This window comes from Anomaloglossus baeobatrachus, chromosome 11, assembly GCF_048569485.1.
Source record: "Anomaloglossus baeobatrachus isolate aAnoBae1 chromosome 11, aAnoBae1.hap1, whole genome shotgun sequence".
Taxonomy (NCBI): Eukaryota; Metazoa; Chordata; class Amphibia; order Anura; family Aromobatidae; genus Anomaloglossus; species Anomaloglossus baeobatrachus.
In genome coordinates, this window is record NC_134363.1 from 151210174 (window position 1) to 151233549 (window position 23376).

Genomic DNA, 23376 nt, shown 5'->3' on the forward strand with positions numbered 1-23376 from the left:
CTGGTAAGACACCACCGGATTGTAAGACGGACCCAATATTTTTTTTTTCTCTCTAAATTTTGGGTGCGTCTTATAATACGATGTGTCTTTTATACACCGAAAAATATGGTATATATTATGGAAAACCAGTCTTCAGCATCTGTGATGATATGAGGGAGAGTCACACAGGACAGGATGACTTTATACTGTAATTTCTAATTTACAGGTAGTGTTCGCTACTCCAGGGATGTTACACGCTGGCCAGTCTTTGCAGATTTTCCGCAAGTGGGCCGGGAATGAAAAGAATATGGTGAGATCTCCTTGTAATGCACAGGGGTACATGCTAATGATCTTATGTGTAAACGCCTCCATAATCTAAAATAAGAAAACTGTTGGCACTTCCTAACAGACAAGTGTGAATAGGTGCATACTGAACATGAGATAAACTAACAAATAAATAGCTGCACTTAGACGCTTACTTATACAGACAATAAATATAGGAACTTGGCATGCATTACTGCGAAGAAGATAAATAAAAAAAACTTGGCTGATAAAAAAGGCCAGTTTTTGCGAGCCCAGCAGCCAGCATCAAGGCATGTCTCGTATGCTTGGTCCTTACCTAAATGCCTCCTACCTAGGTTAAATAGCCAACAATTTTATATTGTTTCTAGGCAATTAAGGAGCTTTTTAAGTTGATGGGTAGGAGTGCTGAGTTAGAAGGCATGACCCCATAATCAAAAAACAAAAAAAACTGATGGCACTTCCTAACAGACAAATGTGAACAGGTGCATGCTGAGCATGAAGTAAACTAACAAATAGCTGCACTCTGAGACACTAAGGTATACAGATATTAAATAAGGAACCTAGACATGCATTACGTCACAGTGGCTCAGTGGTTAGCATTGCAGTCTAACAGTGCTGGGGTCCTGTGTTCAAATCCCACCAAGGACAACATCTGCAAGAAGTTTGTATGTTCTCCCCGTGTTTGCGTGGATTTCCTCCGGGTACTCTGGTTTTCCGCCCACACTCCAAAGACATACAGATAGGGAAGTTAGATTGTGAGCCCCAATGGGGACAGTGTTCCTGATGTATGTAAAGTGCTGTGGAATATGTTAGCGCTATATAAAAATAAAGATTTTTATTTTTATTACTCCTAAGGAAATAAATTAAAACACTGAGACACTTAGTGTAAAATAGACCAGTTTTATATGAGCCCAGCAGCCAGCATCAAGGCGTATCTCGTATGCTAAATGCCCCCATACACATACATAGCCACTGATGTCTGCATGATCAGCCAACCGTCTAGTGTGTATGGGGGTCCCAATCAGTGGCCTATGATGTCTGGAAAGAAAAGGTGGATATCAGCGGCCGATCCTTTTGTTTTCTGGGAGATAAGTTACTGACAGGAGTTTGTTGGTCGCTCTCTCAGAGATCATTAACGCGCTCGGCCGAGCAGAGAGCGATGCCCGTTACTTCACATCTGCACATACCTGCCGAGACGCGTGGATGATCAGCACGTATCGCCCACCCATGCTAGTCCCACGTCACACAAGCAGCTGTATATATAGATGTGGCGCCATTGCTGGTGCTCTATTTCTTGATGCGGAAGGGAATTGCCCTGGAAAAACCCTTTAAGGCTTAATTCACACCACGTCTGTGATGTGTGAACATTGACATTAATAGCTGAATGTATGCTCACCGTATTCTGCTGACCCTCATGTGGATGGTGTTCTTTGCATTGTGATCTATGGTCAATCATGCTTTACAATACAACCATATACAAAGTCTTGCGTCTCCCATGCTACCACTCATATATCGGCTTGTCATTGACTCTTGTACAGGTGATCATGCCCGGGTACTGTGTACAGGGCACAGTGGGACACAAGATCCTAAGTGGGCAACGTAAGCTGGAGATGGAGGGGAGGCAGACGGTACGTGCCCGGTCCGCTCCACCTTTGCTGTTAGTGTATTCGCTTACACACATTGATGACTAACCCCATTCGCTGTTGTTTGCGGGCAGCTGGAAGTAAAAATGCAGGTGGAGTATATGTCCTTCAGTGCCCACGCCGATGCCAAGGGGATCATGCAGCTCATCCGCCAGGCAGAGCCCCGGAACGTGTTACTGGTGCACGGCGAGGCCAAGAAGATGGAGTTCCTAAAGCAAAAGATCGAGCAAGAGTTTCGTAAGTAGGGAGATTATTATGGTGGTCTACACAGCGGGGGGAGCGGTTGCCCTTATTGGCTGCTACTGATGAATTTGCTTTCTCTTTGCACCAGTGTTAATATATCTGCTCTAATATGTACCGTGTTTCCCCGAAAGTAAGGCCCTGTCTTACATTAATTTTACCCCCAAAAGTCCCACCCTGCCTTACTTTCGGGGGAGGCCTTACATTGGAAAAAAAAAATAACAATTTAAGCCTCCCCCCTCCCCCCTGCAGCCTCCCCATTGTTTGAGAGTCCGGCATCCACCCCATCCTCCCCCCTGCAGCCTCCCCATTGTTTGAGAGTCCGGCATGCACCCCATCCTCCCCCCTGCAGCCTCCCCATTGTTTGAGAGTCCGGAATCCACCCACCCCATCCTCCCCCCTGCAGCCTCCCCATTGTTTGAGAGTCCGGAATCCACCCCATCCTCCCCCCTGCAGCCTCCCCATACAGTGGTTCTGCCCCCCACTCTGCCACCACACACACTGACACATACGGTACCGGTACAGACCCACACGGCACCCACACACATATCGTACCGGTACCGTACACACACACACACACACACACACACACTCTGACACATACAGCCCCCATACACATACCGTACACACAGAGAGAGAGAGTTTCGGAACTTACCGTTACTTTCCTTCTGCCGGGGACGCCGGGGACGCTGGACCAATGGGAGCGAGCCTGCAGGCGGTGACGTCGCGGCTGATTCGGCCAATCAGCTGCGAGCCGGCTGACTGGCCAATCACAGCTCGAGCTGATGGCCAGCAGGGAGCCTGTGACAAACAGGCTGATCGGCCAATCAGCATCAAGCAGGAAGAGCGTTGACCCGGGACGCCGGAGGAGGTATACATTACGCCGCGACCACCACCCATAGGCGGCCTTACATTCCCCGGGCACCCCCGCTACCCTGCCTTACAATCGGGGGGTGCCCTACATTGGCGGACCCCCCCCCGAAACCCCCACCCTGCCTTACTTTCGGGGGGGTCCTACTTTCGGGGAAACACGGTAGTAGAGGATCCTTCCGCTGACGTCTCCCCCTACATTATCTCCACAGGCATCCAGTGTTACATGCCGTTCAATGGGGAGACGGCCACCATCGCCACCAACCCGAACATACCGGTGGATATCTCTCTGGGCTTGCTGAAGAAGGCGAGCGCGCTTAGTAAGTAGCTCGGAGCCGGCGCTGATTGTGGTCGGTCCGCGATGCCAGAGTTCCCTCGTTACATCGTGCTCTACTTTTATATATAATTATAGGTCTTGTGCCGGACGCTAAGAAGCCCCGACTGATGCATGGAACACTGATAATGAAAGACAATGTAAGGAAGGATGAGAAGGACAGTGCATACTCTGCTGCCGGACCACTGCTGCACGGCTCTTCTGCCTTCTTTTTCTGGCCTTAGATATCCCCTCACCAATGATCGACTGCAGCCTTCACCACATTGTTTAAAGGGGTTGTCCACTACTTTAACATCTATGACCTATCCTTAGGATAGGTTATCAATGTCTGATTGGGCAGGGTCTGACACCCCGTGTGATCAGCTGTTCTCGGTCGGGGTCAGACACCTCGCCACACCTGTTGATCAGCAGTTCTTGGTCCCGGCAGCAGGAAATGCTCAGCTTCGGCGCTGCTCCATCTTCTGATGATTGCCCGCAGCCGGGTACTGCACATCGGCCACCCATTCAGATCAGTAGGAGGCGGATACGGAGCAGCTCCAGAACTGAGCATTTCCGGCTGTCTGGCCCCGAGAACAGCTGATCGGCGGGGGTGCGGGATGTCGGACCCCGACCAATAAGACATTGATGGTCTATCCTCTTATCTATCAATGTAAAAGAAATGGACAACCCTTATGTGTGGCTGCAGCATTCCAGTTGCAAGCAAATCAGGGGTCCAAGGGGGGGGGTGTGAGGGTTAATGATGTGTTTTGTTTTTCGAAACAATAATGGGCCCCTTAAAGAAGTATAAAAGACATCACAACTCCCTTTTTAAGACTGTGTTCACACCGAGTTCTTTCAGTATTTCTTTGGGGAGTGGATCCGCTTCAAAATCCTCCCCCAAAAAAATGACTGTTAGACACTACTGGAAATCCACCTTATGGGATCTGGCACTTTTTTTTCTTCTATGTTTTTCTAGATGGAGCTTTGTACTTTTTTGCAGAGCAATGAAGGGAATTTTGTTTACTTACCGTAAATTCCTTTTCTTCTAGCTCCAATTGGGAGACCCAGACAATTGGGTGCATAGCTTCTGCCTCCGGAGGCCACACAAAGTATTACACTTTAAAAAGTGTAACCCCTCCCCTCTGCCTATACACCCTCCCGTGGATCACGGGCTCCTCAGTTTTGGTGCAAGAGCAGGAAGGAGGAAACTTATAAATTGGTCTAAGGTAAATTCAATCCGAAGGATGTTCGGAGAACTGAAAACCAAAGAAACAATTGAACAACAAGCCCGAAGGGAACAGGGGCGGGTGCTGGGTCTCCCAATTGGAGCTAGAAGAAAAGGAATTTACGATAAGTAAACAAAATTCCCTTCTTCTTTGTTGCTCCATTGGGAGACCCAGACAATTGGGACGTCCAAAAGCAGTCCCTGGGTGGGTAAAAGAATACCTCGATAATAGAGCCGACACTGCTCCCTCTTACAGGTGGGCAACCGCCGCCTGAAGGACTCGCCTACCTAGACTGGCGTCTGTCGAAGCGTAGGTATGCACCTGATAATGTTTCGTGAAAGTGTGCAGGCTAGACCAGGTAGCTGCCTGACACAGCTGCTGAGCCGTCGCCCGGTGCCGCAATGCCCAGGACGCACCCACGGCTCTGGTAGAATGGGCTTTCAGCCCCGAAGGAAGCGGAAGCCCCGAAGAACGGTAAGCTTCAAGAATCGGTTCCTTGATCCACCGAGCCAAGGTTGACTTGGAAGCCTGCGAACCCTTACGCTGACCGGCGACAAGTACAAAGAGTGCATCTGAACGGCGCAGGGGCGCTGTGCGAGACACGTAGTACCGGAGTGCTCTCACTAGATCTAATGAGTGCAAATCCTTTTCACATCGGTGAATTGGATTAGGGCAAAAAGAAGGTAAGGTGATATCCTGATTGGATGAAAAGGAGATACCACCTTAGGGAGAAATTCCGGAACAGGACGCAGAACCACCTTATCCTGGTGAAAAACCAGGAAGGGGGCTTTGCATGACAGCGCTGCAAGATCTGACACTCTTCAGAGTGATGTAACTGCCACTAGAAATGCCACCTACTGCGAAAGACGTGATAAGGAGACATCTCGCAGCGGCTCGAAAGGTGGTTTCTGAAGAGCCGTTAGCACCCTGTAAAGGTCCCAGGGCTCTAGTGGGCGCTTGTAAGGTGGGACTATGTGGCATACTCCTTGCAGGAACGTGCGGACCTGCGGGAGCCTGGCCAGGCGCCTTTGAAAAAATACTGAGAGCGCCGATACTTGTCCCTTGAGAGAGCTAAGTGACAACCCCTTATCCATTCCGGATTGAAGGAAGGAAAGAAAAATGGGTAAGGCAAAAGGCCAGGGAGTAAACCCATTCACAAAGCACCAGGACAAGAATATCCGCCAAGTCCTGTAATAGATCTTGGCGGACGTCGGTTTCCTGGCTTGTCTCATAGTGGCAATGACATCCTGAGATAACCCTGACGATGCTAGGAGCCAAGACTCAATGGCCACACAGTCAGGTTGAGGGCCGCAGAATTCAGATGGAAAAACGGCCCTTGTGACAGCAAGTCTGTGCGGTCTGGAAGGGCCCACGGTTGACCCACCGTGAGATGCCACAGATCCGGGTACCACGACCGCCTTGGCCAGTCTGGAGCGACGAGAATGGCGCGGCGGCAGTTGGACCCGATCTTGCGTAATACTCTGGGTAGCATCGCCAGAGGAGGAAACACATAAGGCAGTTGAAACTGCGACCAATCCTGTACTTATGCATCCGCCGCCAGAGCTCTGTGAACTGCGGAGATGGTGGATGCTGTGGCTTCCACCCACTGCAGAATTCGCCGTACTTCCTGGAAGGCTTGACGACTGTGAGTGCCGCCCTGGTGATTGATGTAGGCGACTGCAGTGGCTTTGTCCGACTGGATACGGATCTGCCTGCCCTCCAGCCACTGATGGAACGCCAATAGGGCTAGATACACTGCCCTTATCTCCAGAACATTGATCTGAAGGGAAGACTCCCTCGGAGTCCAGGTCCCCTGAGCCCTGTGGTGGAGAAACACTGCTCCCCACCCTGACAGGCTCGCGTCCGTGGTGACCACAGCCCAGGTTGGGGGCAGGAAGGATTTTCCCTGCGATAGAGAAGTGGGAAAAAGCCACCACTGAAGAGACGTCTTGGTTGCCAGGGAAAGAGAGACATTCTTGTCGAGGGAAGTCGATCTCTTGTCCCACTTGTGGAGAATGTCCCATTGGAGTGGGCGTAGATGAAATTGCGCGAAGGGCACTGCCTCCATCGCTGCCACCATCTTCCCTAGGAAGTGCATGAGGCGGCTCATGTAGGACCGCCACAACGGATGCCATGACTTTGGTGAAAACCCGTGGGGCTGTCGCCAAGCCGAAGGCAATGCCACGAACTGAAGGTGTTCGTCCCCTATGGCGAAACGCAAGAAGCGTTGATGTTCGGGTGCGATCGGCACATGGAGATAAGCATCTTTGATGTCGATCGATGCGAGAAAGTCTCCCTGTGACATCGAAGCGATGACCGAGCGGAGAGATTCCATCCTGAACCGTCTGGTGCTCACATGCTTGTTGAGCAGTTTGAGGTCCAGAACAGGACGGAATGAACCGTCCTTCATTGGCACCACGAACAAGTTGGAGTAAAAGCCGCGCCCCTGTTCCTGAGGGGGGACGGGAATCACAAATCCTTCTGTCTTCAGAGCGGCCACTGCCTGAAGAAGTGCGTCGGCCCGAGCAGGGGGGGGGGGAGGTTGTGAAGAAACGAGTTGGAGGACGAGAGATGAACTCTATCCTGTAACCGTGAGACAGAATGTCTCTCACCCATCGGTCTTGAACATGTGGCCACCAGGTGTCGCAAAAGCGGGAGAGCCTGCCACCGACCGAGGATGCGGTTCGGGGATGCCAAGAGTCATTAGGAGGCCGCCTTGGAGGCAGTGCCTCCGGCAGCCTTTTGGGGGCGTGACTTAGACCGCCACGCGTAGGAGTTCCTCTGACCTTTCTCCGGCCTATTGGACGAAGAGGATTGTGACTTGGCGGAGGGGCGAAAGGACCGAAACCTCGATTGTATCTTACGTTGCTGAGGTCGCTTCGGTCTGGACTGGGGTAAGGAGGAGTCTTTTCCCTCTCATCCAATCGTTCTCCAAACAATCGGTCGCCAGAAAACGGCAAACCGGTTAGCAATCTCTTGGAAGCCCAGTCTGCCTTCCATTCGCGCAGCCACATGGCTCTGCGGACTGCCACAGAATTAGCGGATGCGACCGCTGTACGGCTAGCAGAGTCTAGGACTGCCTTCATGGCGTATGAAGAAAACGCCGACGCCTGAGAAGTCAAAGACGCAACCTGCGGAGCAGAAGTACGTGTGACCGCATTAATCTCGGTTAGACAAGCCGAGATAGCTTGGAGTGCCCACACGGCTGCAAAAGCCGGGGCAAAGGACGCGCCCGTGGCTTCATAGATGGATTTCACCAGGAGCTCTATCTGCCTGTCAGTGGCATCCTTGAGCGATGAGCCATCTGCAACCGAAACTACAGATCTAGCCGCCAATCTAGAGACTGGAGGATCCACCTTGGGACACTGAGCCCAACCCTTAACTACGTCAGAGGGGAAGGGGTAACGTGTGTCAGCAAGGCACTTAGTAAAGCGCTTGTCCGGAACCGCTCTGGGTTTCTGGACAGCATCCTTGAAGTTAGAGTGGTCGAAAGACGCACTCCGTGTACGTTTGGGGAACCGAAACTGGTGTTTCTCCTGCTGAGAAGCCGACTCCTCTATAGGTGGAGGCGGGGGAGATAGATCTAACACCTGGTTGATGGACGAGATAAGATCATTTACTAAGGCGTCCCCTTCAGGTGTATCAAGGTTGAGGGCAACGTCATGGTCAGAGCCCTGAGCTGCGACCTCCGCCTCGTCCTCCAGCCGGGAACCTGAGCAGCGTGATGAAGCTGATGATTCCAAGCGGGCCCGCTTAGCTGGTCTGGGGCTGTGGACCGTGGAGGAGTCCTCCACGTGAAACCTAGAGCCCACCCCGGGAGCGCGCTGCGGCGTGGACCGAGAGGGACCTGGAGGCGCCGATCCAACAGTGTCCTGGATCTGTGTAAGGACCGGTCTGGACTGCAAGGCTTCTAGCAGCTTGGCAGACCATTTGTCCATAGACTTAGCCATGGATTGTGAAAGTGACTCAAAGAGCTTCTCAGCAAACACTGCAAACTCTGTCCCTGCCGCCTGGACAGTGGTAGCATGGGGGTCTACCTGAGCCGAGGGGCCCACAAGTGGTCCCGGCTCCGGCTGAGTCAGTGTAACAGAGGTCGAGCATTGCTCACAGTGAGGGTAGGTGGAACCCGCAGGCAACATAGCCCCACAAGAGGTACAGGTCGCAAGGAAACCCTGTGCCTTAGTGCTCTTGCTCCTTGTGGACGACATGCTGTTGTGTCCCAGGAGAGTGATCACAGAGGGTATAAGGGAAGAGTATACAGCCCGGCCGAACAGAGATCTATATATATATAAAGATATATAATACGTATCTATTCAGGCAACCCAGGGGGACCAGCACCGGATGACCGGTGTGGCTTACCGACCGCTAAAAAGTGGCGTGTGTGTCCTCCAGATTCCCTGCTCCAGGTCTCCCAGCGGTGAAGAGCTCTTTCCTGATGATTCTCCAGCGCAGAATGTCTGAAAAAAATGGCTGCTGGAGCTCTCAGAGCGGGAGTGGAGCGGTGGGCGGCACCAGGAAAAAGTGCGGGAATCTGGGGTCCCTATTGTGATCAAAGAGGGGGGAGGAAGCATACAGGATGCTCCGGCCCTCACTGCCGACGTCAGGACGGCTGTCCCGCCCCTACCCTGACAGACAGGTCCGGGGGCGGGAGTCTTGCCAGTAGGCCGCAACTGAAGCCGGGGACTAAATTTATGACCGCGGCCGACAAGCAGGCGCGGTCGGCGCGGAAGTCCCCCGGCTTTCACGGCCTAGCAGCCCTTGCAGCGTCCGGGTGCCAGGCGCTCCATGAACCGTCCCCATGGGGACACAGAGTACCTGACAGATGCAGGGCCCGGTCCCTGATAAAGAAAATACTCCGGTCCGGCAGATTTCACACTGGGGCTGCGGAGGGAGCACGGTCCCAGTACCTGGATGACCGCTCAGGATCCCACTTCTCCCAGAGCCCCCAAGGGATGGTGAAGGAAATACGACATGTGGCTCCAGCCTCTGTACCCGCAATGGGTACCTCAACCTTAACCGCACCGCCGACGTAGTGGGGTGAGAAGGGAGCATGCCGGGGGCCCCGTGGGAGCCCTCTTTTCTTCCAACCGATAACATCAGCAGCTGCTGCTGACTAAAATGAGAATTCATGAGTGGATGTGTGCCTCCTTCCACACAAAGCATAAAACTGAGGAGCCCGTGAGGCACGGGAGGGTGTATAGGCAGAGGGGAGGGGTTACACTTTTTAAAGTGTAATACTTTGTGTGGCCTCCGGAGGCAGAAGCTATACACCCCAATTGTCTGGGTCTCCCAATGGAGCGACAAAGAAATCTGGTTATTATCCGTTTATTAGCTTTTTATTACATTACTTTTGTTTAGTTTTGAGGCACAAAAAACTGCCATTTTGGTATTTTATCCCTTTTGGCGTTCACTATACTGTCATCACATGTTCCTGCTCAGAGGAGGACGAGCGCATTGTGTGAACTGATGTGAACAGAGGATTAGTGATGTTTTTCTTCTGATATTTAGTTATTTTTGTGCACAGTATTTCTTTTTTAGACGTTTGTTTGTGGCTGTGATAAACTGCTCACCCGGTAATGATTGTCTCCTTGTTCCCGGCAGAGTCTCCGTCTGGTGACCCCGGAGCAGGCCCTGAAGGAGATCGGTCTGGTGGAGCACCAGCTTCGCTTCACCTGTCGGGTTCACATCCAGGACTCCCACAAGGAGCCGGAGACGGCGCTGCGGATATACAGCCACTTGAAGAGGTAATTGATGGTGATTTCTAGGTTTATTGGTCGCGCGCACTGGTATCCATGCCATTTCAGTGACCTATACAGGCAATTCAATTCTTAAGCAGCAGCGATCAGAGCTGGCTCCGGTTGCTGCTCTTATAGGGAGATGCAAGTAATGCAGGAGCTCAGCCCTTAACCCAGTTCCATACATTAGCACCCAACCTGTGATGTACATTAAGTCCACACATTGGGAAGGGGTTAATACTTAGTCTATGTTTTTCCTAATTCACACGACCATGTCACAGCCCTAAGTTCCACTCAAGTGTGACTATCATGACCTGTACTAACAACGTCCTATTTTCCTCGGGTGCTTTTAATTCAGTTTATGGGATCCCCTGGAATTGCAGCGTACATTGGATAACTAAATATGGTCACGGTATATGTGAATAAGCCCCTGGGCCGGTTTCACACATCCATGTTTTACAGTCCAAGTACAGATCACCACGCACTGAACAGCCTCTCGTCTCCTTACTTGACAGCCATATTTATGATCCTGCTGAATTTGGGTTAGGAGACTCACTGCCAGTTTGTTCATTGTGGTCTGTACTTGGGCCACAAAATAGGATGTTTCAGAACTACCTTAAAGGGAATCTGTCAGCATGTTTTTGCTATGTAAGCTGAAGATATAGTGCTGCAAGGGTTAATACAGAGAATTCAGACATGTCTGTCTTGTTAAGGTCCGATCTGTTGTTTATTTGCTATGGTTGTTTAAGCAGCAAGACCCTTATCATTGCTCAGACTACAATGTCATGCGCACGGCAGTCCAGCACGCTCCCTCCTCTGATTGAAACCTCAGTCAATGTACAATCTCTATAGAGAGCCGGGTGTGGGCAGGGGACAAGTCTCTCAGCTCTGCTACATAGCTAAGCTAAAAATTCTGATTGTGTCAGAACAGCTGCAGCCAGTAATCTAAGTGATACATCGTTGTATTCAGGATCTCCTTGCCTATATCATGCTGCTCTCAGATGAGATAGCAAAAACCTGCTGACAGATTCCCTTTAATGTGTCCCTGCATCCTGACACTGCGCAGTCACTGCTGACAATATCAGACTGTTTAGGGACGCACCCTATAAACAAGAAAGGTGTATTCATACATTTCTAGGAATAATAACAGCAAAGCCAGAAAAAAATGTTTAATCTTCTATTGATTCCTCCCATATCTACTAAACCCTAGATGTTAGGGGAGACAACCCGTCCTCTGGGCCGGCGACCCGTCCTCTGGGCCGGCGACCCGTCCTCTGGGCCGGCGACCCGTCCTCTGGGCCGGCGACCCGTCCTCTGGGCCGGCGACCCGTCCTCTGGGCCGGCGACCCGTCCTCTGGGCCGGCGACCCGTCCTCTGGGCCGGCGACCCGTCCCCTGGGCCGGCGACCCGAGCACTCGTTATTGGTCCTGTGTCCTATTCTATGTTGGGGCTGGTATTTAACACCTTGCACAGAGACGGTGCGGCCATTTCAACCATTACCGTGGTCTCGATCATCCTTTTTCTATGAGTGCGATCTGTGGTGTAAAGCCACAAAATCCACATTATTTTAGTTTAATTTAGTTTAGTTTTCTTATTCAAATGGGAATTTCTTTGTCGCTCCATTGGGAGACCCAGACAATTGGGTGTATAGCTATTGCCTCTGGAGGCCACACAAAGTATTACACTTAAAAGTGTAAGGCCCCTCCCCTTCTGGCTATACACCCCCAGTGGGATCACTGGCTCACCAGTTTTGTGCTTTGTGCGAAGGAGGCAACACATCCACGCATAGCTCCACTTTTTAGTCAGCAGCAGCTGCTGACTATGTCGGATGGAAGAAAAGAGGACACATATAGTGTCCCCAGCATGCTCCCTTCTCACCCCACTGTATGTCGGAGGTGTTTGTAAGGTTGAGGTACCCATTGCGGGTACGGCGGCAGGAGCCCACATGCTGATTCCTTCCCCATCCCTTTTTACAGGGCTCTGGGTGAAGTGGGATTTACCGGTCTCCAGGCACTGAGACCGTGCTCCATCTACAGCCCCTGGAGAAGATGCTGGATGGAGCGGAGTACATCAGGGACATGGCCCTGCTTCCTCAAGGTACTCTGTGTCCCCGTGCATTTGGCGCTCACACCGCAGCATGCTGGGTGTTGTAGTGCGCCGGGGGACATCAGCGCTGCGGCGCCTGTGCCATGGCCTCATTCAGCTTTGCTGAAGCAGGCTCACTTATGGGAATTGGTCGCGCCGGCCGCTGGGACTGCGGCGCGGCTGGCACTTGTAGTGCGCCGGGGACTTCAGCGCGGCCTGCGCTTTTACGGCGGCCGCGCTGATAACTAGAGTCCCCGGCTTCTGCGGCCTGCTTCCGTTCGTTCCCGCCCCCAGACCTGCCAGTCAGGAGAGGGGCGGGACGCTGGCCACTTCCAGGAATCGGTCGCGCCGGCCGCTGGCAGCGGCGCGGCGGGCACTTGTGGTGCGCCGGGGACTTCAGCGCGGCCCGCGCTTTTACGGCGGCCGCGCTGATAACTAGAGTCCCCGGCTTTTGCGGCCTGCTTCCGTTCGTTCCCGCCCCCAGACCTGCCAGTCAGGAGAGGGGCGGGACGCTGGCCACTTCTATGAATCGGTTGCGCCGGCCGCTGGAACTGCGGCGCGGCTGGCACTTGTGGTGCGCCGGGGACTTCAGCGCGGCCCGCGCTTTTACGGCGGCCGCGCTGTTAACTCGAGTCCCCGGCTTCTGGGCCTAGTCTCCCTTCGTTACCGCCCACAGCCCTGACAGTCAGGGTAGGGGCGTGACGCTGCATAGAGCAGAGCTGAGAGCTGGAGTATGTTTTGCATACTCCACCCCTCTCACTGTGTGCACTGTGAATCCGGATTCCCGCACTTTCTCAGGCACGCCCACGGCTTCCTTCTCTACAAGGACACTGGCAGCCATTAGTGTCAGTTTCTGTACGATACAGAGACAAGTGTGGAAGACCCTGGCATTCTGATAGTCACACAATCGCTGTAACAGGCGTTATGCAGCACCTGTGGTGCTAACCCCACTAGTGCAGAAGTGCACTTATAGATATGCTTGTACTATATACATTGCACTGTTTGGTCGCACGTTGTATATACCCTCCTGGATTATGCGGAGGAGTTATCAGCATATTCTCTGTGTAAAACAAAGGTGCAGAACCACATGTTTTTCTATACAGCTGGTACAGCATGTACGGCTATACGGCCGGCAGGTACATAGACTCCCATTCTATGCACTAATGGCCAGGGGATGAGGACGGTGTCTGCAGTATTTACTGACAGTTTTTCTGAGACTATGGCTATGATACTAGAAGCCTAGCAGTCCGGACATGTCTCTCACAATATGGGCACTGTTGAATCATTGATCCATGGCCCCCCTCAGTGTGAATAACTAACAGCTCCGGGAATGTCACACGCATCCCAGAGTCACGGCTCTGCACGGACGTCAGTCCCAGACAGCCTAAGTGGGCTCGCTATGAGCGGCCTCGGTTTCATCAGGGTCCTAACAGAAGGACTCGCTGTGTAATGAGGCGGAAGTAGCGGCTCAGGATTCTGATCCTGAGACCGCTCTCAATCTGGATACACCTGATTGTGACGCCATAGTAAATAATCTTATAGCGTCCATCTATAGAATGTGGGTTATTTCTCACAGCTCCTCCAGTGGAGGAGTCAGCTTCACGTATTTTTCTGGACCACTCTGCCTTCAGAGAGGCAGTCCAGGAACACCACGCTTATCCAGATATGCGCTTCTCCAAACGGCTTAGGATACACGTTATCCCTGTCCCCTGACTTGGTCAAGGACTGGACCCAATGTCCCGAGCGGCATCCTCCAATCTCCAGGCTTGTAGCTAGATCCATAGTTGCAGTGGGAGATGGAACTGCAAACTCAAAGATGCCACTGACAGACAGATGGATCTCTGGTCGAAAGCCATCTATGAGGCTGTCGGCGCACCGTTGGCTCCGGCATTCTCTCCCTTGGGGCACTCCAAGCTATTTCAGCTTGTCTTACACAGATTGACACGGTTACACGTACATCTGTGCCGCAGGTGGCATCCTTAACCTCTCAAATGTCTGCATTTGTTTCTTACGCGATTCAGGTTGTCCTGGACTCTGCGAACCGTGCGGCGGTAGCCTCCGCTACTCCGTGTTTTTAAGCAGAGCCTGGTCTGCTCGTTAAGTGAATGGAAGGCAGATTCTGCTTCCAAAAAAAGGTTGCCTAACCAGTTGCCTTTTTTCTGCTGACCGACTGTTTGGTGAGCGTTGGATGTAACCATCAAACAGTCCAGGGGTAAGGATTCATCCTTTCCTCAGCCCGGACACAACAAACCCCAACAGAGCAAGAGGCAGTCGGGGTTTTCGGCCTTTTCGAGGCTCGGGCAGGTCCCATTTTTCCTCGTCCAATGTGGACTCAAAAGGATCAGAGGAGCTAAGATTCTTAGCGGGCTCAGTCTCGCCCAAAAAAGCGACAGTCTGAAAACCCGCTTCCAAGGCGGCTTCCTCATGACTTGCGGCCTCGGTCCGTAGCAGGCTCTCCCGCCTTGGCGATATTTAGCTGCCATAGGTCAATGACCATTGAGTGTGAGACATTCTGTCTCACGGGTACAGGATAGAGCTCACTTCTCGTCCTCCAACTCGATTCTTCAGAATTTCTCCACCTCCCGGCCGGGCCGCTGCTCTTCTGCAAACAGGGTGCACTCTATAGGCAGAAAGAGTGATGACCCCCGTTCCTCTTCAGGAACAAGGTCACGGTTTTTACCCCAAATTCTTTGCGGTACCTATAACAACGGGCCGTTCCGTCCCGTTCTGGATCTAAAAATGCTCAGCAAGCTCGTGGACACCAGGCGGTTCCGGATGGAATCCCTCCGCCATGTCATCGCCTCAAGGTCCCAAGGATATTTCCTAGCATCATTAGGCATCAAGGATGCTTATCCACACGTGCCGATTGATCCAGAGCACTAGCGTTTCTACGCTTCGTTATAGGAGACGAACACCCTCTGTTCGTAGCTCTACCTTCCGGCTAGCGACAGTCCAACTGGTCTTCGCCAAGGTCAGGGCAGCAGTAGTCACAGTCCTGCACTCTCAGGGTCACTCTGTGGTCCCGTATTTAGACGATCTACTTGTCAAGGCACTCTCTTAGGAAACATGCCAACACTGCCCGAACGTTGCGCTGGAGACTCTCTAGAGTTTTGGGTGGATCATCAACTTTTTAAAGTCAGATCCGACCCCGACCCTATCGATAACATATCTAGGCATAGAGTTTCTTACTCTCTCAGCGATAGTGAAGCTGCCGCTAGACAAACAGCATTCACTACGGGCTGCAAGCTCTTCTTTAAGAACCAGTCGCACACATTGAGACGCCTCATGCACTTCCTACGTAAGATGGTAGCAATGGAGGCAGTTCCTTTCGCGCAGTTTTACTGCGTCCACTACAATGGGACATTCTCCGCCAATGGGACGAGGAGTCGACGTCCCTCAACAGAGTCGTCGTTCTTTCTCAGGCGGCCAAGGAATCTCTACGGTGGTGGCTTCTTCTCACCTCTTGGTCAAAAAGAAGGTCCAGACGCGAGTCTATCAGGGTGGGGAGCAGTTTTTCTCCACTACAGCGCTCAGGGTACGTGGACTCAGCAAGAGTCCACTCTTCAGATCAATGTTCTTGAACACAGAGCAGTGTATCTTGCCCTACAATCCTTCCAACAGCGGCTGGAAAGCAAGCATATCCGACTTCAGTCGGACAGCTCCACAGCGGTGGCATACATCAACCACCAAGGAAGAACGCGCAACCGGCAAGCCTTCCAGGAAGTCCGGCAGGTTCTGATGTGGGTGGAAGACACGGCATCCACCATATCCACAATTCACATCCCAAGTGTGGAAACTAGGAAGCTGACTTCCTAAGTCGCTGAGGTGTGGCCGAAAGAGTATGGTCTCCTCACCCGGACGGGTTTCAGGAGATCTGGCGCCGCTGACAGAGGCCGGACGTCGATCTAATGGCGTCACGGCACAACAACAATGTGCCAGCTTCATGGCACGGTTTCACAATCATCGAGCTCTGGCGGCAAACGCCTTAGTTCAGCATTGGTCGCAGTTCCAGCTACCTTAGGTGCCACCTCTGGCATTGTTGCCCAGAGTACTGCGCTAGATCAAGACCGACTGCGGCCGCGCCATCCTCGTCGCTACAAATTGGCCGAGGATGTTGTGGTACTCGGTTCTGTGGTGCCTCACGGTAGGCTAACCGGGGGCACTACCAGACCAATTAGACTGGCTGTCTCAAGGGCCATTCTTCCATTTGAATTCTACGGCCCTCAACCGGATGGTGTGGCATTGAGTCCTGGAACCTAGTGTCGTCAGGATTACCTCAGGACGTGGTTGCCACCATGAGACAGGCTAACATACCAACGTCCGCCAAGATTGACCACAGGACGTGGAAGATGTTCTTATCTCGGTGCTCGGCGCAGGGTGTTTCTCCCTGGCCGGTTGCATCGTCTATGTTTCCTTCCTTCATGCAATCTAGGTAGGAAAATGGGTTGTCGCTCAGTTCCCTTTAGGGACAAGTCTCAGCGCTATCTGTATTTTTTCAGAAACGACGACTTCCTCAGGTACGCACGTTCCTACGGGGAGTTTGTCTTCTCAGCACTCCGTACAAGCGGCCGTTAGAGCCCTGAGATCTGAACAAGGTTCTAATTGCTCTCCAGATGCCGCCTTTCGAGCCTTTGAAGGATGTCTCCCTTCCCGTTTTTCACGGGAAGTGGCCTTCTAGTAACGGTCTCGTCTCTTAGGAGAGTTTCCGAGCTAGCAACGCTCTCATACAAACTCCCTTCCTGGTCCTTCACCAGGACAGGGTAGTTCTGCGTCCGGTTCCGGAATTTCTCCCTAAGGTGGTATCCCATTTTCATATCAATCAGGATATCACCTCACCTTCTTTGTGTCCTCGTCCAGTCCATCAATTTCAGAAAGATTTGCATCTGTTGGTTCTGGTGAGAGCACTCAGGTTCTACTTCCCGCATGGCGCTCCTGCGCCACCCGGATGCACTCTTTGTCCTTGTCGCTGGTCGGCGTAAACAGTCGCAAGCTTCCAGATCCACCCTTGCTCGGGGGCTCGAGGAACCAATTCTTGAAACCTACAGTTCTACTGGGCTTCTGGTTCTCTCAAGACCGAAGGCCCATTCTACCAGAGCCGTGGGTGCATCCTGGGCATTACGGCACCAGGCTACGGCTCAGCAGGTGTGTCAGGCACCCACCTGGTCGAGTCTACTTACTTTTACCAAGCATTATCAGATGCATACCTACGCTTCGGCAGACGCCAGCCTAGGTAGATAAGTCATTCAGGCGGCGGTTGGCCACCTGTAGGAGAGGGCCGTTTGACGGCCCTATCATGAGGTATTCTTTTACCCACCCAGGGATTGCTTTTGGACATCCCAATTGTCTGGGTCTCCCAATGGAGCGACAAAGAAGAAGGGAATTTTGTTTACTTACCGTAAATTCCTTTTCTTCTAGCTCCAATTGGGAGACCCAGCACCCGCCCTGTTTTCTCGGGGTTTTTCTGTTTTTTCGGGTACACATGTTGTTCATGTGGTATGGTTCAGTTCTCCGATGTTTCCTCGGATTGAATTGGTCTTTAAACCAGTTATTGGCTTTCCTCCTTCTTGCTTTGGCACTAAAACTGGTGAGCCAGTGATCCCACTGGGGGTGTATAGCCAGAAGGGGAGGGGCCTTACACTTTTAAGTGTAATACTTTGTGTGGCCTCCAGAGGCAATAGCTATACACCCAATTGTCTGGGTCTCCCAATTGGAGCTAGAAGAAAAGGAATTTACGGTAAGTAAACAAAATTCCCTTCTTTTCTTTCTGTATCGGGGGAAAAAAATGTGAATTCTATAACATGGATGGATCTTATCGTTTTGTGCAGTATCCTCAAGGACCGCTCTGTACAGCACCTGCCCGACGGCTCCATCATGGTGGAATCCATCCTGCTTCAGGTCTCCACCAGCTCCGATGACCCCGGGACCAAAGATCTTCTCATATCTTGGACGTATCAGGTGAGATTGGACGCCATACTATGAAATTGGTGCTAAAAACATTATGAAACATGTCCTCCTCCTTCCCTAGTAGGATATGTGTCAGAAGAAATGTATAAAATGTGAAAACCATTCTAAAAATCTTCTCTACGGAAATATGATCCTCGACCAGAAGCTCAATGGTACAACCAAGGGGTAAAAAATGAAGTATGGAGACCAGGGTGGTCAAAATAACCTATAAATATGACCATATCCGATAAAAATTTGGAATCTTTTTATGTATTTTTTTTAACCATTTCTTTACAATATAGGCATGAGTAAAAGGGAATGTGATGCACAAGTAGAAAAGGCATATAATGGTTTTTCAAAAAATAATGTAGATAGAAGTATCTAACCTAAATTGGCCTAATGGTGCCCCCAAAAAATTAAAATTAAGCAGGTTCTTGCCCGCCTATAAAATTGTAGGCTTTTCAGCATGAGTAGAGGCATTAGGAGAGATACGCCTTGACGCTGGCTGCTGGGCTCACATAAATATGGCTTTTTTAATGCGCTAAGTGTCTCAGTTTTTAATGTATCTCCTTAGCAGTAATCCATGTCCACATTCCTATATTCAGTGTTTGGATAAATTAGCATCTCAGAGTTCAGCTGTATATTGGAGTATATTTCATATTCACCTGTTCACGTTTGTCTGTTAGGAAACGCTGTCACTTTAGCTTTCAGACCATCCCTTTAACTAAACAGATTTTTCAACCAAATTCCTATATCTTTAATAGAGTTTTCTAAACTAATTTCTAAAATGGTTGTATTAAAAATTCCCTACTGTTCACTAACTACACATACTGATTTCTTTTTCCTACTTCTGTCTGACACTTTGTTTGAAAATCTCAGTGCATGCTGGGATTTTCAAACAAAGTGTCATCAGAGTACATGCCCCTTCCTCCTCCCTGAAACGAAGTGTCAGCAGTGATGCTTCGTTTCAGAAGCGGGTCTGGTCCCTGCTCATGGTCATTGTGTGATGTGCACAGTGACAGCGTTCTCTGTGTTGCTAGCTCAGATCAGCTGTATTGAGCCGAGCAGACAGTTGGGGTGTGTTGTTAAAACAGTGTTTAGAGGCAGTGCTGATATCTGAACATTGTCGCCGGGCACTCAGAGAATGCACCCTAACTGCGTGCTCTGTTGCCAAGTTCCCGGCGGTGTTCAGATATCTGCACCACCCCCACAAGTGACAGCGCTGGTCTCTGAATGCTACTTTTACAATGCTCCCTAACTGTCAGCTCTGCTGCTGGCTCATTAACCCCTTCACGACCATGGACTGATATATCCGTCATGAAGCGTGTCTCGTTAAGCCCCACCTCCTGCCGCAGGCAGGTGGTGTGGATCGGCACACATATCAGCTGTTTTCAACAGCTGATATGTGTGCCTACATGTTACGAGTGGAATCGCATTAACCCCTTACATCTCGCTGCCAAAGTCTGGCAGGGAGATGTATATACGCGTGGTGAAGATTTTCACTCATGTGACTTCCAGTGAGAGATCACGTGACTTTCGGTGGCTGCCATCGTAGCACAGGGTCATGTGATGACTCCTGCAGCTATGAAGTTTCACCTTCGTTTTCCCTCGGACGTTAGCAGAGAGAAACAGGAAGTGACCGAATCTGCTGTTTACAGCTGTATAGCTGTGATCAGCAAATAGATAAGAGCGATCGGATTGCTGATGGCTGTAGCCCCCTAGGGGGACTAGTAAAATAAAAAAAAGTAAAAAAAAAAACAACAAAGTTCAAAGCACCCCCCCTTTCCCCCCCATTGAAAATTAAAGGGTTAAAAAATAAATACCGTATTTTTCGGACTATAAGATGCACCTGACCATAAGACGCACCCTGGTTTTAGAGGAGGAAAATAGGAAAATAAAATTTTAAGCAAAAAATGTGGTCATGACACACTTATGGGGCGAGGATCTGCTGCTGACACTGTTATGGGGTAATGTCCTGCTCATATACTCCCCAGCCTGCTATTACCCTCATCCTCCTCATATACTCCCCATCCTGCTATTACCCTCATCCTCCTCACATGCTCCCCAGCCTGCTATATACTCTCCATGCTGCTCATAATATACCCCTATCCTGCTATATGCTCTCATCCTGCTCATATACTCCCCAGCCTGCTATGTACCCTCATCCTGCTCAAAAACTTCCCAGCCTGTTCATAATATTCCCCTATCCTGCTATATGCCCACATCCTGGTGTATGGCCGCATCCTGTGGCACATAAAAAAAAAAATAAACGTTCATACTCCCCTCACCTCACCTCACTCCCTGCAGCACCGCTCCGCTTAGCGTCTATGTCAGCGGCAGCGCCGCTGAATGAAGCCGTCTCCCTGCAGCGTCGCGATGTCCTCCGGTGGTCTGTGCCGGCGGCTGCGTGTGGACACGTGCGCGCAGCGATGACGTCATCGCTGTGCGCGCCGCTAGTCACGCAAGGCAGCTGACCGGACAGACGGGAGGAGGAGCGAGGCTGCAGGGGAACGGTGAGTAATGTGTACTGATTCACTGCCCCCCGCACTGATGATGATGCACGGGGGGCAGTGAATACAGCCGCACATGATCACTCCAGGCTGCAATTGCCAGGGGTGATCATGCGGGCCGGCTGTTTTTCCCTGCCCATCCTCCCACCCACCTGTCAGTGCCGGCTTCAGCGCTGAGAGATGGGCGGGAGGATGGGCGTGCATATTAAATGAGCGGGTCCACGTGGTCACGGCAGGTTGCTACAGGCTGCTCGTGCCCCCGATGACCCGCTCCACAGCAGCACCCTCATTCCCTGCAGCCACAGTCAGACCATAAGACGCACCCCCAACTTTCCACCAACATTTGGGGGGAAAAAAGTGCGTCTTATGGTCCGAAAAATACGGTAAATATACACATTTGGTATCACCGCATTCAGAAACGCCCGATCAAAATATAAAATCAATTAATTTGGAATTTTTTTGCCACTACGCCGTTTACCAAACGCCAAAATTACGTTTTTTGGTTGCCGCAGGTTTTACGCAAAATGCAATAACAGGCGATCAAAACGTAGCATCTGCGCAAAAATGGTACCATTAGAAACGACAGCTCGAGACGCAAATAATAAGCAGTCACTGAGCCTCAGATCCCAAAAAATGAGAACTCTACGGTTTTTGGAAAATGGCGCAAAACGTGCGCCACTTTTATTGGACAAGCTTGAGAATTTTTTTTAACCCCTTAGATACAAGTAAACCTATACATGTTTAGTGTCTACAAACTCACACTGACCTCAGGCATCATACCCACACATCAGTTTTACCATATAGTGAACACCGTGAATAAAACATCCCAAAAACTATTGTGCCATCACACTTTTTTTTGCAGTTTTTCCACACTTGGAATTTTTTGCTGTTTTCCAGTACACCATATGGTAAAACTTATGGTTTCATTTAAAAGTACAACTTGTCCTGCAAAAAACAAGCCCTCATATGGCAAGATTGCCGGAAAAATAAAAAAGTTACGTCTCTCAGAGCAAGGGGAGCAAAAAACAAAAACGGAAAGTGCCCCGGGGCTGAAAAGGGTTAAAGCTGACCTGAGCCAAGTAACACAGGCAAACGCTGTCAATGTGTACATTGCATAATGACCGCGATCAGGGACCAGACCAGCTCTTAAAACAGCTTACAGCCCATGTGCCCACGGGAGATCGTACCTGCAAACTTTTCTGTAGGTATTTCCGCAGGTTCACGCAGCAACTCCTGGGAATCCGCAACTATTAATTGCTGCGGTAAACCTGCGGAATCAGTGATTTTTATCTAGAAAATCTGCGAGTTTTTCTGCAGCAAAATCTGCAGTTACTTTCTCCTGTGGGCACATGGCCTAACACTGACCGCAGCATCTGTCCCTTGCTCTGATGATGCTTTCTTTGAGAATCCCAGCATGCACTGAGATCCTCAAACTAAGCATCATTAGCCAAGAAGCAGGAGGGGAAAAAAAAATCAGTTCGTGAACAGTACAGAATTTGTAATGCAACCATATTAGAAATTAGTTTATATCACCCCAAAAAATAGATAGGGATTTGGTTGAAAATGTGTTTTAGCTTCGGCCTACCCCTTTAATGAACTTTCACACTTTCCTGGTGTATTTCCTCTTCGCTACATATGATACTATTTTTGTGCTGTGTTCTTATGTGAGACGTTTCTCTGTATTTAGGATGAAGAGTTGGGGAGTTTCCTGACATCTGTGCTCAAGAAGGGCTTACCACAAAGCTCCAGCTAAATAATTTCCTGCAGTGGGGGCTGAATGAATTCTGGTAAATTCCCCACATCACTGTACGTTTCTATGAGCTGAGCAGAGGTTTACAGCCGGAGCACAAGTAGGACGTAGGGCTGGAAGTATCTGGGGAGTCCCTGGACGTCTGCAAGTGTCTGGACACATAGGACGTAAACAACATCCCCTGCTGCTGCAGTGTCTGCACAGAGATGGATCTGGTGCTTTGTATTCTGGGGAGTGTAGTCTTTATACCAAGCACTGCACTACAATTGTAAAAATGCAGAATCAGCCCTAAAGTGTCAATGTAATGAACAATACATCTGGTTATAAAGCGGCAGTTTCCAGAACTTGTATAAAGATGAAAAAAATATAAGGCTCCATCTCTCATGGCCGGCGTCTGGACGGAGTTATTCCCATGATAGTAAAATGCCAGAAAGAAACTGGCGGCGTTGCTTTACTGATCATTTTTACTTTTTAATAAAGTTATTATTTTGTTATAAAGTGCATTTACTTTCACCATAATGTGTATATTTATAATATATATAATTAATTTTTATTTTTTTTTTAAGAAGAGTTGTCCAAATAGTGGACAATCCCTTTAAATAAATTAGTTAAAAAAATACCTTGAATACTGCTGTTATGACTAGGTGTTTTAACATGAGCCCTTTTAGCCAATCAGAGGCTACCATTGGGCTACTGGACCCTTAGGCAAGAAAGCACCGTGACAGGGCCGTGGCCTCGGATTGTTATGCCACGTAAGCTCGGTGCCACCAGCACTCACC

At 50.4% G+C, this 23376-nt stretch overlaps 1 protein-coding gene across 1 annotated transcript in view; it reads left to right on the plus strand.

The window, feature by feature from the left end:
• INTS11 (integrator complex subunit 11) overlaps nucleotides 1–23095 on the plus strand; it is a 40811-nt gene extending 17716 nt beyond the window's left edge. The window contains exons 11-18 of the mRNA XM_075328674.1: nucleotides 206–289; nucleotides 1821–1910; nucleotides 2000–2162; nucleotides 3248–3355; nucleotides 3448–3509; nucleotides 10176–10318; nucleotides 18220–18349; nucleotides 22535–23095. Of these exons, the coding sequence (XP_075184789.1) occupies nucleotides 206–289; nucleotides 1821–1910; nucleotides 2000–2162; nucleotides 3248–3355; nucleotides 3448–3509; nucleotides 10176–10318; nucleotides 18220–18349; nucleotides 22535–22600 (846 nt within the window). The 3' untranslated portion in view covers nucleotides 22601–23095. The remainder of the gene's footprint in view (nucleotides 1–205; nucleotides 290–1820; nucleotides 1911–1999; nucleotides 2163–3247; nucleotides 3356–3447; nucleotides 3510–10175; nucleotides 10319–18219; nucleotides 18350–22534) is intronic.
• Nucleotides 23096–23376: the final 281 nt, after the last annotated feature.